The following is a 15,378-nucleotide window of genomic DNA, read 5'->3' as shown; positions in this document are numbered from 1 at the left end:
ACAGATCTGATCAGATTGGCTGGGTCTGGATCAACTCGATGTTCTGGGAGAGTTGAAATCTTTCACAATAACATCTGGGGAACAGTCTCTGATTACAACTGGAACTTAAATGATGCTGAGGTGGTTTGCAGACAGTTAAACTGTGGGTCGGCACTAAAGAATCCCGAATTTGGTCGCTTTGGTGCAGCAACTGGACAGATTTGGCTCAGTGCTGTGACGTGTTCAGGAAATGAAGGTTCTCTAACTGAATGTCAACACTCAGGATGGGGAAACAACTACTATGGACATTATTATGATGTTGGTGTCATCTGTTCAGGTGACAAACTGTAGATATGGAGCAAAGTGAATGTCATTGTGTTTTTCTGTGTCATTGCTCCTTTACTTTCTTTAACGGATATATAATAAAATATGTTTTGTGTTATGTCTTTTGCCTAAAAGGTATGATCAGATTAGCTGGATCAACTCGATGTTCTGGCAGGGTTGAAGTTTATCACAATAAGAGCTGGGGAACAGTCTGTGATGATGGCTGGGACTTAAATGATGCTGAGGTGGTTTGCAGAGAGTTAAACTGTGGGTCGGCACAGGAAGTTCCTACATCAGCTCACTTTGGTGCAGGAACTGGACAGAGATGGCTTGATCATGTGACCTGTTCAGGAAATGAAAGTTCTCTAACTGAGTGTCAACACAGTGGATTTGGATCAAACACATGTGAACGTGGTCAGGATGCTGCTGTCATCTGTTCAGGTGAGAGAGACGTTGGATCATCTAATGAATGTGTAACTTGGTGATTCTAGTTTCCTGTTTTACAGCTTTGTCATCCACTCATTGGTTTGTTTTTTACTGAAATTCAATGTGAGCAGTCAAATTGAGATGTGCAGTAACCACACTGTGGAGTATTTCAGAGTGAAATGTTGCATTTTTCTTTGTAAATGCAGCTCTGATCCACAGAGAAATACAGTTCTTAAAAAAGACAAACATACAAGTTCACAGATATCCTTTTAATAGCCTTGAAGGAAAAGTGTAATACTTTAAAATGCATGTTTATGAGAGGGACATGGCAGATGTCTTCATAGAGGGGGGAGTCAGCCACACATCTGTATGTGTGTGTTTTAGGGAGACCGTGTTCTTGAAATGTTGTATAAAGTCTGCAAGTTGAAGTTTTGTTAGTTATTTTTAGGGCCCGAGCACTGAAAGTGCGAAGGCCCTATTGTATCTGCTCTGTTTATTATTATTAGGGCCCGAGCACTGAGAGTGCGAAGGCCCTATTGTATCTGCTCCGTTTATTATTATTAGGGCCCGAGCACTGAGAGTGCGAAGGCCCTATTGTATCTGCTCCGTTTATTATTATTAGGGCCCGAGCACTGAGAATGCGAAGGCCCTATTGTATTTGCTCCGTTTATTATTAGGGCCCGAGCACCGAGAGTGCGAAGGCCCTATTGTATCTGCTCCGTTTCTTATTAGGGCCCGAGCACCGAGAGTGCGAAGGCCCTATTGTATCTGCTCCGTTTCTTCTTCTTCTTCTTCTTCTTGTTATTATTATTATTATTATTATTCAGGCAAAAGAAGGGCCTTTTTGAGGGCTTTAACATGCTCGAAAACTCTTGAAATTTTGCACACATGCCAGGTCTGTTGAAAAATTTTGTATTTTAATGGTTTTACATATGAGCACTGGGAAATGGCTCTGTAGCGCCACCTATGCCTTGTTAAATGCAGCCCTACGAACACATCGTTTTAGCTACATGTATGAAATTTGGCACACATGTGTATCATGCCAAGACAAATTTACGTATTTTAATGTCCGTAGACATGTCCAGGGAAAATTGGCTCAGTAGCGCCACCTAGAAAAATGAGAAACGTGAGCCCCCGAGATGGGTATGACCTACATGTATAAAACTCGGAACACATATCTAACGTTCGGAGACGCACAAAAAAGTCTATTATGGCCATGTCCTAAACCCAACAGGAAGTCCGCCATTTGGAAGTGAATGTGACATTTTGGCTCTAATTTTGCCATTTCCATGCCTCGAACTTTTGCAAACTCCTCATTGGAATTTCATCGTACAAGCTTCATATTTGGTCAGTGTCAACTACACACCTGGGCCATGTTAAATTGCGGAGCTTTTGAGTTTTCGCGATACAGTGAGGTTGTGGCACCACGGCGAATTTCGATGACTCGCCATGAAAATCTTATTGCCTCTCATTCCCTCATACATGGTCCGACCTTGACCAAAGAGCACACATATGATAAGGCTCCACCCCTGAACAGATTTCAACTTCCATACTTGACACCAGGGAGAGCGCCACCTAGTGGGAACAGGAAATGTCACGTTTTACACTTTGGGGTACAGTATTGTAATGGGTAACATCTGCAGCCTCAAATTTCTCCAGGAAAGCCTTAAGGAGTTGTTCTTGGGTTACAGAGAAAACTGTGAGTTTTCGCTGAAGGGTGTGACCCCAGCAGCATGGCGAACATTGAGGTCTCGCCATGAAGAAACAAATTAGTGTAACTCAATGAAATCCAATCTGATCAGTACCAGATTTTACAGGGATGATGTCAGACCCGCCCTGAACAGATTGATATGCCCATTGTCAGGAATACATAGAGCGCCACCTAGTGGCACCAGGAAATGTCATGTCTTTCATTTTGTTGTACTGATTTTCACAGGTTCATCGTGGCCACCTCAAAAGCGGTGAATATCACCATCAGTCCCTCTTGATGCTTCAGTGAGAAAATTGTGACTATAAACTGAACGGCGCACCCTGGTGGCAACGCAGTTCACCATGAAAGATGAAGTGGCTTTTGAGGGGCTTGAAAAGTTTAAAAAGTCTTGAAATTTGGCGCACACCTCTAATGTGATGAGGGATTTCTTTTTATATGTTCCTTTTCCTTGAACAGCGCAAAGTGGCTCCACAGCGCCCCCTACAAAATTTCAAAACAACAGCCCCTGCTCTGTGTTTTATGTATGAGTTTGAAACCTGGCAAGCTTATTGGCAATATCAAGATGTACAAAAAAGTCTCTTGGAGCAATATCCCAAATCCAACAGGAAGTCAGCCATTTTAAAATTAAGGTGTAAATTTGGCGACATTTTCCCCTCTTTTCAGGCCTCATACTTTGACGAACTCCTCCAAGGGATTTCATTAGATTTACGCGATCACCTGTGTGTGGAATCTAAAGACCTTTGTGATATTAAATTGCGAAGCTTTTTACGTTCAGGGAAACGGGGTGGTCATGGCGGCACGTGGAGTTTCAATCACTCGCCAAAAAGCAGTAACCTGCTGTCGCTCAAAAACACAATGTCCAATCTCTCCCAAAGGTCGCAGGCGTGATGAGACTCGAGCTCGGAAATGTTTGTTATGCCATTTGTCAGTAATGGTTAGAGCGCCACCTAGTGGAACGACTATAATAATGGTTGAATGAGATGAAATTTTAGCTGGTGGTTAAATGCATGAATTCCATCAATGTGACATCAGATCGGAAGCGCTGGTTTTAGGTGTTGGGCTTGGCTCGACGCGCCGGGGGTGCGAGGGCCCTCATATCGCTGCTTGCAGCTTTAATTATTATTATTATTATTATTTTTCATTGAAATGAATTGCCTTTTTGAGGGCTTTAACATGCTCAAAAACTCATGAAATTTTGCACACATGCCAGGTCTGGTGAAAAATTTAGTATTTTAATGGTTTTACATATGAGCACTGGGAAATGGCTCTAGAGGGCCACCTATGCCTTGTTAAATGCAGCCCTACGACCACATCGTTTGAGCTACATGTATGAAATCTGGCACACATGTGTATCATGCCGAGACGAACAAAAAAGTCTGTGGGCCCATTGACGCAAACCCAACAGGAAGTCTGCAATTTAGAAGTGAATGTGACATTTTGGCTCTAATTTTGCCATTTCCATGCCTCGAACTTTTGCGAACTCCTCCTTGGGATTTGATTGTATAAGCTTCATATTTGATCAGTGTCAACTACACACCTGGGCCATGTTAAATTGCGGAGCTTTTGAGTTTTCGGGATAGGGTGAGGCCGTGGTGCCACGGCGAATTTTGATGACTCACCATAAAAATCTTATTGCCTCTCATTCTGTCATACATGTTCCGACCTGGACCAAAGAGCACACATATGATAAGGCTCCACCCCTGAACATATTTCACCTTCCATATTTGACACCAGGGACAGCGCCACCTAGTGGGAACAGGAAATGTCATGTTTTACACTTTGAGGTACAGTATTGTCATGGTTGACATCTGCAGCCTCAAATTTCTCCAGGAAAGCCTTAAGGAGTTGGTCTTAGGTTATAGTGAAAACTGTGACTTTTCGCGAAAGGGTGTGACCCCAGCAGCATGGCGAACATTGATGTCTCACTATGAAGAAACAAATTAGTATAACTCAATGAAATCCAGTCTGATCAGTACCAGACTTTAAAGGCATGATGTCAGACCCGCCCTGAACAGATTGATGTGCCCATTGTCAAGAATACGTAGAGCGCCACCTAGTGGGAACAGGAAATGTCATGTCTTATATTTAGTTGCACTGATTTTCACAGGTTCATCGTGGCCACTTCAAAAGCGGTGAATATCACCATCAGTCCCTCATGATGCTTCAGTGAGAAAATTGTGACTTTAAACTGAACGGCGCACCCTGGTGGCAGCGCAGTTCACCATGAACAATGAAGTGGATTTTGAGGGGCTCAGGAAGGTTAAAATGTCTTGAAATTTGGCGCACACCTCCAATGTGATGAGCGCTTTCTTGTTATTTTACCATTTTCATTGAATAGTGCAATATGGCTCTACAGCGCCCCCTACAAAATTTCAAAACAACAGCCCCTGCTCTGTGTTTTATGTATGAGTCTGAAACCTGGTGAGCTTATAGAAGATATCAAGATGTACAAAGAAGTCTCTTGGAGCAATATCCCAAATCGAACAGGAAGTCAGCCATTTTAAAATTAAGGTGTAATTTTGGCGACATTTTCCACTCTCTTCAGGCCTCATACTTTGACAAACTCCTCCAAGGGATTTCATCATATTGACCCAATCTCCAGTGTGTGTAATCTAAAGACCTTTGTGATGTTAAATTGCGAAGCTTTTCACGTTCAGGTAAACGGGATGGTCATGGCGGCACGTGGAGTTTCAATCACTCGCCAAAAAGCAGTAATCTGCTGTCACTCAAAAACACAATGTCCAATCTCTCCCAAAGATCGCAGGCATGATGAGACTCGACATCGGAAATGTTTATTTTGCCATTTGTCAGTAATGGTTAGAGGGCCACCTAGTGGGACGACTATAATCATGATTGAATGAGATGAAATTTTAGCTGGTTGTTAAATGCATGAATTCCATCAATCTGACATCAGATCGGACGTGCTGGTTGTAGGAGTTGGGCGTGGCTCGACGCGCCCGGGCGCGAGGGCCCTCATAACGCTGCTTGCAGCTTTAATTAGGGCCCGAGCACTGAGAGTGCGAAGGCCCTATTGTATCTGCTCCGTTTCTTATTATTAGGGCCCGAGCACTGACTGTGCGAAGGCCCTATTGTATCTGCTCTGTTTCTTATTATTATTATTATTATTATTCAGGCAAAAGAAGGGCCTTTTTGAGGGCTTTAACATGCTCGAAAACTCTTGGAATTTTGCACACATGCCAGGTCTGGTGAAAAATTTTGTATTTTAATGGTTTTACATATGAGCACTGGGAAATGGCTCTGTAGCGCCACCTATGCCTTGTTAAATGCAGCCCTACGAACACATCGTTTAGCTACATGTATGAAATTTGGCACACATGTGTATCATGCCAAGCCGAACAAAAAAGTCAGTGGGACCATTGACGCAAACCCAACAGGAAGTCCGCCATTTGGAAGTGAAGGTGACATTTTGGCTCTAATTTTGCCATTTCCATGCCTCGAACTTTTGCGAACTCCTCATTGGAATTTCATCGTACAAGCTTCATATTTGGTCAGTGTCAACTACACACCTGGGCCATGTTAAATTGCGGAGCTTTTGAGTTTTCAGGTTACTGTGAGGCCGTGGCGCCACAGCGAATTTCGATGACTCGCCATGAAAATCTTATTGCCTCTCGGTCTGTCATACATTGTCCGACCTTGACCAAAGTGGACACATATGATAAGGCTCCACCGCTGAACATATTTCAACTGCCATATTTGACACCAGGGACAGCGCCACCTAGTGGGAACAGGAAATGTCATGTTTTACACTTTGGGGTACAGTATTGTAATGGGTGACATCTGCAGCCTCAAATTTCTCCAGGAAACCCTTAAGGAGTTGGTCTTGGGTTACAGAGAAAACTGTGAGTTTTCGCTGAAGGGTGTGACCCCAGCAGCATGGCGAACATTGAGGTCTCGCCATGAAGAAACAAATTAGTGTAACTCAATGAAATCCAATGTGATCAGTACCAGATTTTACAGGGATGATGTCAGACCCGCCCTGAACAGATTGATATGCCCATTGTCAGGAATACGTAGAGCGCCACCTAGTGGCACCAGGAAATGTCATGTCTTTCATTTTGTTGTACTGATTTTCACAGGTTCATCGTGGCCACCTCAAAAGCGGTGAATATCACCATCAGTCCCTCTTGATGCTTCAGTGAGAAAATTGTGACTATAAACTGAACGGCGCACCCTGGTGGCAACGCAGTTCACCATGAAAGATGAAGTGGCTTTTGAGGGGCTTGAAAAGTTTAAAAAGTCTTGAAATTTGGCGCACACCTCTAATGTGATGAGGGATTTCTTTTCATATGTTCATTTTCCTTGAAGAGCGCAAAATGGCTCCACAGTGCCCCCTACAAAATTTCAAAACAACAGCCCCTGCTCTGTGTTTTATGTATGAGTTTGAAACCTGGCAAGCTTATTGGAGATATCAAGATGTACAAAAAAGTCTCTTGGAGCAATATCCCAAATCCAACAGGAAGTCAGCCATTTTAAAATTAATGTGTAAATTTGGCGACATTTTCCCCTCTTTTCAGGCCTCATACTTTGACGAACTCCTCCAAGGGATTTCATTAGATTTACGCGATCTCCTGTGTGTGGAATCTAAAGACCTTTGTGATGTTAAATTGCGAAGCTTTTTACGTTCAGGGAAACGGGGTGGTCATGGCGGCACGTGGAGTTTCAATCACTCGCCAAAAAGCAGTAACCTGCTGTCGCTCAAAAACACAATGTCCAATCTCTCCCAAAGGTCGCAGGCGTGATGAGACTCGAGCTCGGAAATGTTTGTTATGCCATTTGTCAGTAATGGTTAGAGCGCCACCTAGTGGGACGACTATAATAATGGTTGAATGAGATGAAATTTTAGCTGGTGGTTAAATGCATGAATTCCATCAATGTGACATCAGATCGGAAGCGCTGGTTTTAGGTGTTGGGCTTGGCTCGACGCGCCGGGGGTGCGAGGGCCCTCATATCGCTGCTTGCAGCTTTAATTATTATTATTATTTTATTATTATTATTATTATTATTATTCAGGCAAAAGAAGGGCCTTTTTGAGGGCTTTAACATGCTCGAAAACTCTTGGAATTTTGCACACATGCCAGGTCTGGTGAAAAATTTTGTATTTTAATGGTTTTACATATGAGCACTGGGAAATGGCTCTGTAGCGCCACCTATGCCTTGTTAAATGCAGCCCTACGAACACATCGTTTTAGCTACATGTATGAAATTTGGCACACATGTGTATCATGCCAAGATGAACAAAAAAGTCAGTGGGACCATTGACGCAAACCCAACAGGAAGTCCGCCATTTGGAAGTGAAGGTGACATTTTGGCTCTAATTTTGCCATTTCCATGCCTCGAACTTTTGCGAACTCCTCATTGGAATTTCATCGTACAAGCTTCATATTTGGTCAGTGTCAACTACACACCTGGGCCATGTTAAATTGCGGAGCTTTTGAGTTTTCGGGATACGGTGAGGCCGTGGCGCCACGGCGAATTTCGATGACTCGCCATGAAAATCTTATTGCCTCTCGTTCTGTCATACATTGTCCGACCTTGACCAAAGTGGACACATATGATAAGGCTCCACCCCTGAACATATTTCAACTGCCATATTTGACATCAGGGACAGCGCCACCTAGTGGGAACAGGAAATGTCATGTTTTACACTTTGGGGTACAGTATTGTAATGGGTGACATCTGCAGCCTCAAATTTCTCCAGGAAAGCCTTAAGGAGTTGGTCTTGGGTTACAGAGAAAACTGTGAGTTTTCGCTGAAGGGTGTGACCCCAGCAGCATGGCGAACATTGAGGTCTCGCCATGAAGAAACAAATTAGTGTAACTCAATGAAATCCAATCTGATCAGTACCAGATTTTACAGGGATGATGTCAGACCCGCCCTGAACAGATTGATATGCCCATTGTCAGGAATACGTACAGCGCCACCTAGTGGCACCAGGAAATGTCATGTCTTTCATTTTGTTGTACTGATTTTCACAGGTTCATCGTGGCCACCTCAAAAGCGGTGAATATCACCATCAGTCCCTCTTGATGCTTCAGTGAGAAAATTGTGACTATAAACTGAACGGCGCACCCTGGTGGCAACGCAGTTCACCATGAAAGATGAAGTGGCTTTTGAGGGGCTTGAAAAGTTTAAAAAGTCTTGGAATTTGGCCCAAACCTCCAATGTGATGAGGGCTTTGTTGTTATGTGATCATTTTCCTTGAATAGTGCAAAATGGCTCCACAGCGCCCCCTACAAAATTTCAAAACATCAGCCCCTGCTCTGTGTTTTATTTATAAGTCTGAAACCTGGTAAGCTTATGGAGGTTATCAAGATGTACAAAAAAGTCTCTTGGAGCAATATCCCAAATCCAACAGGAAGTCAGCCATTTTAAAATTAAGTGTAATTTTAGCACTTTTCCCCTCTTTTAGGCCTCATACTTTGACGAACTCCTCCAAGGGATTTCATCAGATTACCGATCTCCTGTGTGTGGAATCTAACGACCTTTGTGATGTTAAATTGCGAAGCTTTTTACGCTCAGGGAAACGGGGTGGCCATGGCGGCACGTGGAGTTTCAATCCCTCGCCAAAAAGCAGTAATCTGCTGTCACTCAAAAACACAATATCCAATCTCTCCCAAAGTTCGCAGGCGTGATGAGACTCAGTCGGAAATGTTTGTTATCCATTTGTCAGTAATGGTTAGAGCGCCACCTAGTGGGACGACTATAATAATGGTTGAATGAGATGAAATTTTAGCTGGTGGTTAAATGCATGAATTCCATCAATGTGACATCAGATCGGAAGCGCTGGTTTTAGGTGTTGGGCTTGGCTCGACGCGCCGGGGGTGCGAGGGCCCTCATATCGCTGCTTGCAGCTTTAATTATTATTATTATTATTATTATTATTATTATTATTCAGGCAAAACAAGGGCCTTTTTGAGGGCTTTAACATGCTCGAAAACTCATGAAATTTTGCACACATGCCAGGTCTGGTGAAAAATTTTTTATTTTAATGGTTTTACACATGAGCACTTGGAAATGGCTCTAGAGCGCCACCTATGCGCTGTTAAATGCATCCCTATGAACACATCCTTGGAGCTACATGTATGAAATTTGGCACACATGTGTATTATGCCAAGACGAACAAAAAAGTCTGTGGGCCCATTGATGCAAACCCAACAGGAAGTCTGCCATTTGCAAGTGAATGTGACATTTTGGCTCTAATTTTGCCATTTCCATGCCTCGAACTTTTTCGAACTCCTCCTTGGGATTTCGTCGTATAAGCTTCATATTTGGTCAGTGTCAACTACACACCTGGGCCATGTTAAATTGCGGAGCTTTTGAGTTTTTGGGATACGGTGAAGCGGCGGCGCCACGGCGAATTTCGATGACTCGCCATGAAAATCTTATTGCCTCTCATTCTGTCATACATGGTCCGACCTGGACCAAAGAGCACACATATGATAAGGCTCCACCCCTGAACATATTTCAACTGCCATATTTGACACCAAGGAGAGCGCCACCTAGTGGGAGCAGGAAATGTCATGTTTTACACTTTGGGTTACAGTATTGTGATCAGTGACATCTGCAGCCTCAAATTTCTCCAGGAAAGCCTTAAGGAGTTGGTCTTGGGTTACAGTGAAAAGCGTGTGTTTTCGCGGAAGGGTGTGACCCCAGCAGCATGACGAACATTGATGTCTGGCCATGAAGAAAAAAATTAGTGTAACTCAATGAAATCCAATCTGATCAGTATCAGACTTTACAGGGATGATGTCAGACCCGCCCTGAACAGATTGATGTGCCCATTGTCAGGAATACGTAGAGCACCACCTAGTGGCACCAGGAAATGTCATGTCTTTCATTTTGTTTTACTGATTTTCACGGGTCCATCCTGGCCACCTCCAAAAGCGGTGAATGTCACCATCAGTCACTCATGATGCTTCAGTGAGAAAATTGTAACTTTAAACTGAACGGCGCACCCTGGTGGCAACGCAGTTCACCATGAATAATGAAGTGGATTTTGAGGGGCTTGGAAAGTTTAAAAAGTCTTGAAATTTGGCACACACCTCCAATGTAATGAGGGCTTTCTGGTTATGTGATCATTTTCATTGAATAGCGCAAAATGGCTCTACAGCGCCCCCTGCAAAATTTCAAAACAACAGCCCCTGCTCTGTGTTTTATGTATGAGTCAAACCTTTTAAGCTTATGGAGGATATCAAGATGTACAAAAAAGTCTCTTGGAGCAATATCCCAAATCCAACAAGAAGTCAGCCATTTTAAAATTAATGTGTAATTTTGGCGACATTTTCCCCTCTTTTCAGGCACCGTTCTTTGACGAACTCCTCCAAGGGATTTCATTAGATTTATGTGATCTCCAGTGCGTGGAATCTAAAGACCTTTGTGATGTTAAATTGCGAAGCTTTTTATGTTCAGGGAAACGGGGTGGTCATGGCGGCACGTGGAGTTTCAATCACTCGCCAAAAAGCAGTAATCTGCTGTCACTCAAAAACAGAATGTCCAATCTCTCCCAAAGGTCCCAGGCGTGATGAGACTCGAGCTCGGAAACGTTTGTTATGCCATTTGTCAGTAATGGTTAGAACGCCAGCTAGTGGGAGGACTATGATAATGGTTGAATGAGATGAAATCTTAGCTGGTGGTTAAATGCATGAATTCCATCAATGTGACATCAGATCGGACGCGCTGGTTTTAGGTGTTGGGCTTGGCTCGATGTGCTGGGGTGCGAGGGCCCTCATATCGCTGCTTGCAGCTTTAATTATTATTATTATTATTATTACGGCAAAACAAGGGCCTTTTTGAGGGCTTTAACATGCTCAAAAACTCTTGAAATTTTGCACACATGCCAGGTCTGGTGAAAAATTTTGTATTTTATTGGTTTTACATATGAGCACTGGGAAATGGCTCTAGAGCGCCACCTATGCCTTGTTAAATGCAGCCCTACGAACACATGGTTTGAGCTACATGTCTGAAACTCGGAACACATGTGTATCATGCCAAGACGAACAAAAAAGTCAATGGGCCCATTGGCGCAAACCCAACAGGAAGTCCGCCATTTGGAAGTGAAGGTGACATTTTGGCTTTAATTTTGCCATTTCCATGCCTCGAACTTTTTCGAACTCCTAATTGGGATTTGGTCGTATAAGCTTCATATTTGGTCAGTGTCACCTACACACCTGGGCCATGTTAAATTGCGGAGCTTTTGAGTTTTCGCGATACGGTGAGCCCGTGGCGCCACGGCGAATTTCGATGACTCGCCATGAAAATCTTATTGCCTCTCATTCCCTCATACATTGTCCGACCTTGACCAAAGAGCACACATATGATAAGGCTCCACCCCTGAACATATTTCAACTGCCATATTTGACATCAGGGACAGCGCCACCTAGTGGGAACAGGAAATGTCATGTTTTACACTTTGGGGTACAGTATTGTGGTGGGTGACATCTGCAGCCTCAAATTTCTCCAGGAAAGCCTTAAGGAGTTGGTCTTGGGTTACAGTGAAAACTGTGAGTTTTCGCAAAAGGGTGTGACCCCAGCAGCATGGCGAACATTGATGTCTCGCCATGAAGAAACAAATTAATATAACTCCATGAAATCCAGTCTGATCAGTACCAGACTTTACACGCATGATGTCAGTCCCGCCCTGAACAGATTGATGTGCCCATTGTCAGGAGTGCGCAGAGCGCCACCTAGTGGCAACAGGAAATGTCATGTCTTTTTCTTTGTTGTACTGATTTTCACAGATTCATCGTGGCCACTTCAAAAGCGGTGAATATCACCATCAGTCCCTCGTGATGCTTCAGTGCGAAAATTGTGACTTTAAACTGAACGGCGCACCCTGGTGGCAACGCGGTTCACCATGAAAAATGACGTAGCTTTTGAGGGGCTTGGAAAGTTTAAAAAGTCTTGAAATTTGGCGCACACCTCCAATGTGATGAAGACTTCTTTGTTATGTGATCCTTTTCCTTGAATAGCGCAAAATGGCTCTGCAGCGCCCCCGACAAAATTTCAAAACATCAGCCCCTGCTCTGTTTTTTATCTATGAGTCTTAAACCTGGTAAGCTTATGGAAGATATAAAGATATACAAAAAAGTCTCTTGGAGCAATATCCCAAATCCAACAGGAAGTCAGCCATTTTAAAATTAATGTGTAATTTTGGCGACATTTTCCCCTCTTTTCAGGCACCGTTCTTTGACGAACTCCTCCAAGGGATTTCATCAGATTGACCCGATCTCCTGTGTGTGGAATCTAAAGACCTTTGTGATGTTAAATTGCGAAGCTTTTTACGTTCAGGGAAACGGGGTGGTCGTGGCAGCATGTGGAGTTTCAATCACTCGCCAAAAAGCAGTAATCTGCTGTCACTCAAAAACACAATGTCCAATCTCTCCCAAAGGTCGCAAGCGTGATGAGACTCGACCTCGGAAATGTTTGTTATGCCATTTGTCAGTAATGGTTACAGCGCCACCTAGTGGGACGACAATAATCATGACTGAATGAGATGAAATGTTAGCTGGTGGTTAAATGCATAAATTCCATCAATGTGACATCAGATCGGAAGCGCTGGTTTTAGGTGTTGGGCGTGGCTCGACACGCCGGGGGTGCGAGGGCCCTCATAACGCTGCTTGCAGCTTTAATTATTATTATTATTATTATTCAGGCAAAACAAGGGCCTTTTTGAGGGCCTAAACATGCTCGAAAACTCATGAAATTTTGCACACATGCCAGGCCTGGTGAAAAATTTTGTATTTTAATGGTTTTACATATGAGCATTGGGAAATGGCTCTGTAGCGCCACCTATGCCTTGTTAAATGCAGCCCTACGAACACATCGTTTGAGCTACATGTATGAAATCTGGCACACATGTGTATCATGCCAAGACGAACAAAAAAGTCTGTGGGCCCATTGACGCAAACCCAACAGGAAGTCCGCCATTTTGGATTGAAGGTCACATTTTGGCTCTAATTTTGCCATTTCCATGCCTCGAACTTTTTCGAACTCCTCCTTGGGATTTGGTCGTATAAGCTTCATCTTTGGTCAGTGTCAACTACACACCTGGGCCATGTTAAGTTGCGGAGCTTTTGAGTTTTTGTGATATGGTGAGGCCGTGGCGCCATGGCGAATTTCGATGACTCGCCATGAAAATATTATTGCCTCTCATTCTGTCATACATGGTCCGACCTGAACCAAAGAGCACACATATGATAAGGCTCCACCCCTGAACATATTTCAACTGCCATATTTGACACCAGGGACAGCGCCACCTAGTGGGAACAGGAAGTGTCATGTTTTACAGTTTGGGGTACAGTATTGTGATGGGTGACATCTGCAGCCTCAAATTTCTCCAGGAAAGCCTTAAGGAGTTGGTCTGGGGTTACAGTGAAAACTGTGACTTTTCGCAAAAGGGTGTGACCCCAGCAGCATGGCGAACTTTGATGTCTCGCCATGAAGAAACAAATTAGTATAACTCAATGAAATCCAGTCTGATCAGAACCAGACTTTAAAGGCATGATGTCAGACCCACCCTGAACAGATTGATGTGCCCATTGTCAGGAATACGCAGAGCGCCACCTAGTGGCAACAGGAAATGTCATGTCTTTCACTTTGTTGTACTGATTATGCATGAATTCCACCAATGTGACATCAGATCAGACGCACTGGTTTTAGGTGTTGGGCTTGGCTCGACGTGCTGGGTTGCGAGGGCCCTCATATCGCTGCTTGCAGCTTTAATTAGGGCCCGAGCACAAAAGTGCGAAGGCCCTATTGTATCTGCTCTGTTTCTTATTATTATTATTATTATTATTATTATTTCGGCAAATGAATCGGCCTTTTGAGGGCCTAAACATGCTCGAAAACTCATGAAATTTTGCAGACGCGTCAGGTCTGGTGAAAATTTACGTATTTTAATGTCCGTAGACATGTCCAGGGAAAATTGGCTCAGTAGCGCCACCTAGAAAAATGAAAAACGCGAGCCCCCGGTGTGGGTATGACCTACATGTATGAAACTCGGAACACATATCTACCGTTAGGAGACGCACAAAAAAGTCTGTTATGGCCATGTCCTAAACCCAACAGGAAGTCCGCCATTTGGAAGTGAAGGTGACATTTTGGCTCTAATTCTGCCATTTCCATGCCTCGAACTTTTTCGAACTCCTCCTTGGCATTTGGTCGTACAACCTTCATCTTTGGTCAGTGTCAACTACACACCTGGGCCATGTTAAGTTGCGGAGCTTTTGAGTTTTTGTGATATGGTGAGGCCGTGGCGCCATGGCGAATTTCGATGACTCGCCATGAAAATATTATTGCCTCTCATTCTGTCATACATGGTCCGACCTGAACCAAAGAGCACACATATGATAAGGCTCCACCCCTGAACATATTTCAACTGCCATATTTGACACCAGGGACAGCGCCACCTAGTGGGAACAGGAAGTGTCATGTTTTACAGTTTGGGGTACAGTATTGTGATGGGTGACATCTGCAGCCTCAAATTTCTCCAGGAAAGCCTTAAGGAGTTGGTCTGGGGTTACAGTGAAAACTGTGACTTTTCGCAAAAGGGTGTGACCCCAGCAGCATGGCGAACTTTGATGTCTCGCCATGAAGAAACAAATTAGTATAACTCAATGAAATCCACTCTGATCAGAACCAGACTTTAAAGGCATGATGTCAAACCCGCCCTGAACAGATTAATATGCCCATTGTCAGGAATACGCACAGCGCCACCTAGTGGGAACAGGAAATGTCTAAGCTTTAATTTTGTTGTACTGATTTTCACAGGTTCATCGTGGCCACCTCAAAAGCGGTGAATATCACCATCAGTCCCTCATGATGCTTCAGTGAGAAAATTGTGACTTTAAACTGAACGGCGCACCCTGGTGGCAACACAGTTCACCATGAAAAATAAAGTGGCTTTTGAGGGGCTTGGA

General features: G+C 43.7%; 1 protein-coding gene across 1 annotated transcript in view; it reads left to right on the top strand.

Moving 5' to 3' along the window:
• The first annotated feature begins 723 nt into the window (after nucleotides 1-723).
• The window catches only part of LOC100694124 (coiled-coil domain-containing protein 22), a 22,681-nt gene continuing 8,026 nt past the window's right edge, over nucleotides 724-15,378 (top strand). Inside the window, exon 1 of the mRNA XM_019349343.1 lies at nucleotides 724-744. Within this exon, the coding sequence (XP_019204888.1) occupies nucleotides 724-744 (21 nt within the window). The remainder of the gene's footprint in view (nucleotides 745-15,378) is intronic.

This window comes from Oreochromis niloticus, linkage group LG20, assembly GCF_001858045.2.
Source record: "Oreochromis niloticus isolate F11D_XX linkage group LG20, O_niloticus_UMD_NMBU, whole genome shotgun sequence".
Classification (NCBI taxonomy): Eukaryota; Metazoa; Chordata; class Actinopteri; order Cichliformes; family Cichlidae; genus Oreochromis; species Oreochromis niloticus.
Note: the sequence above shows the minus strand (reverse complement) of the source record. Positions and strands in the feature narration are given on the sequence as shown.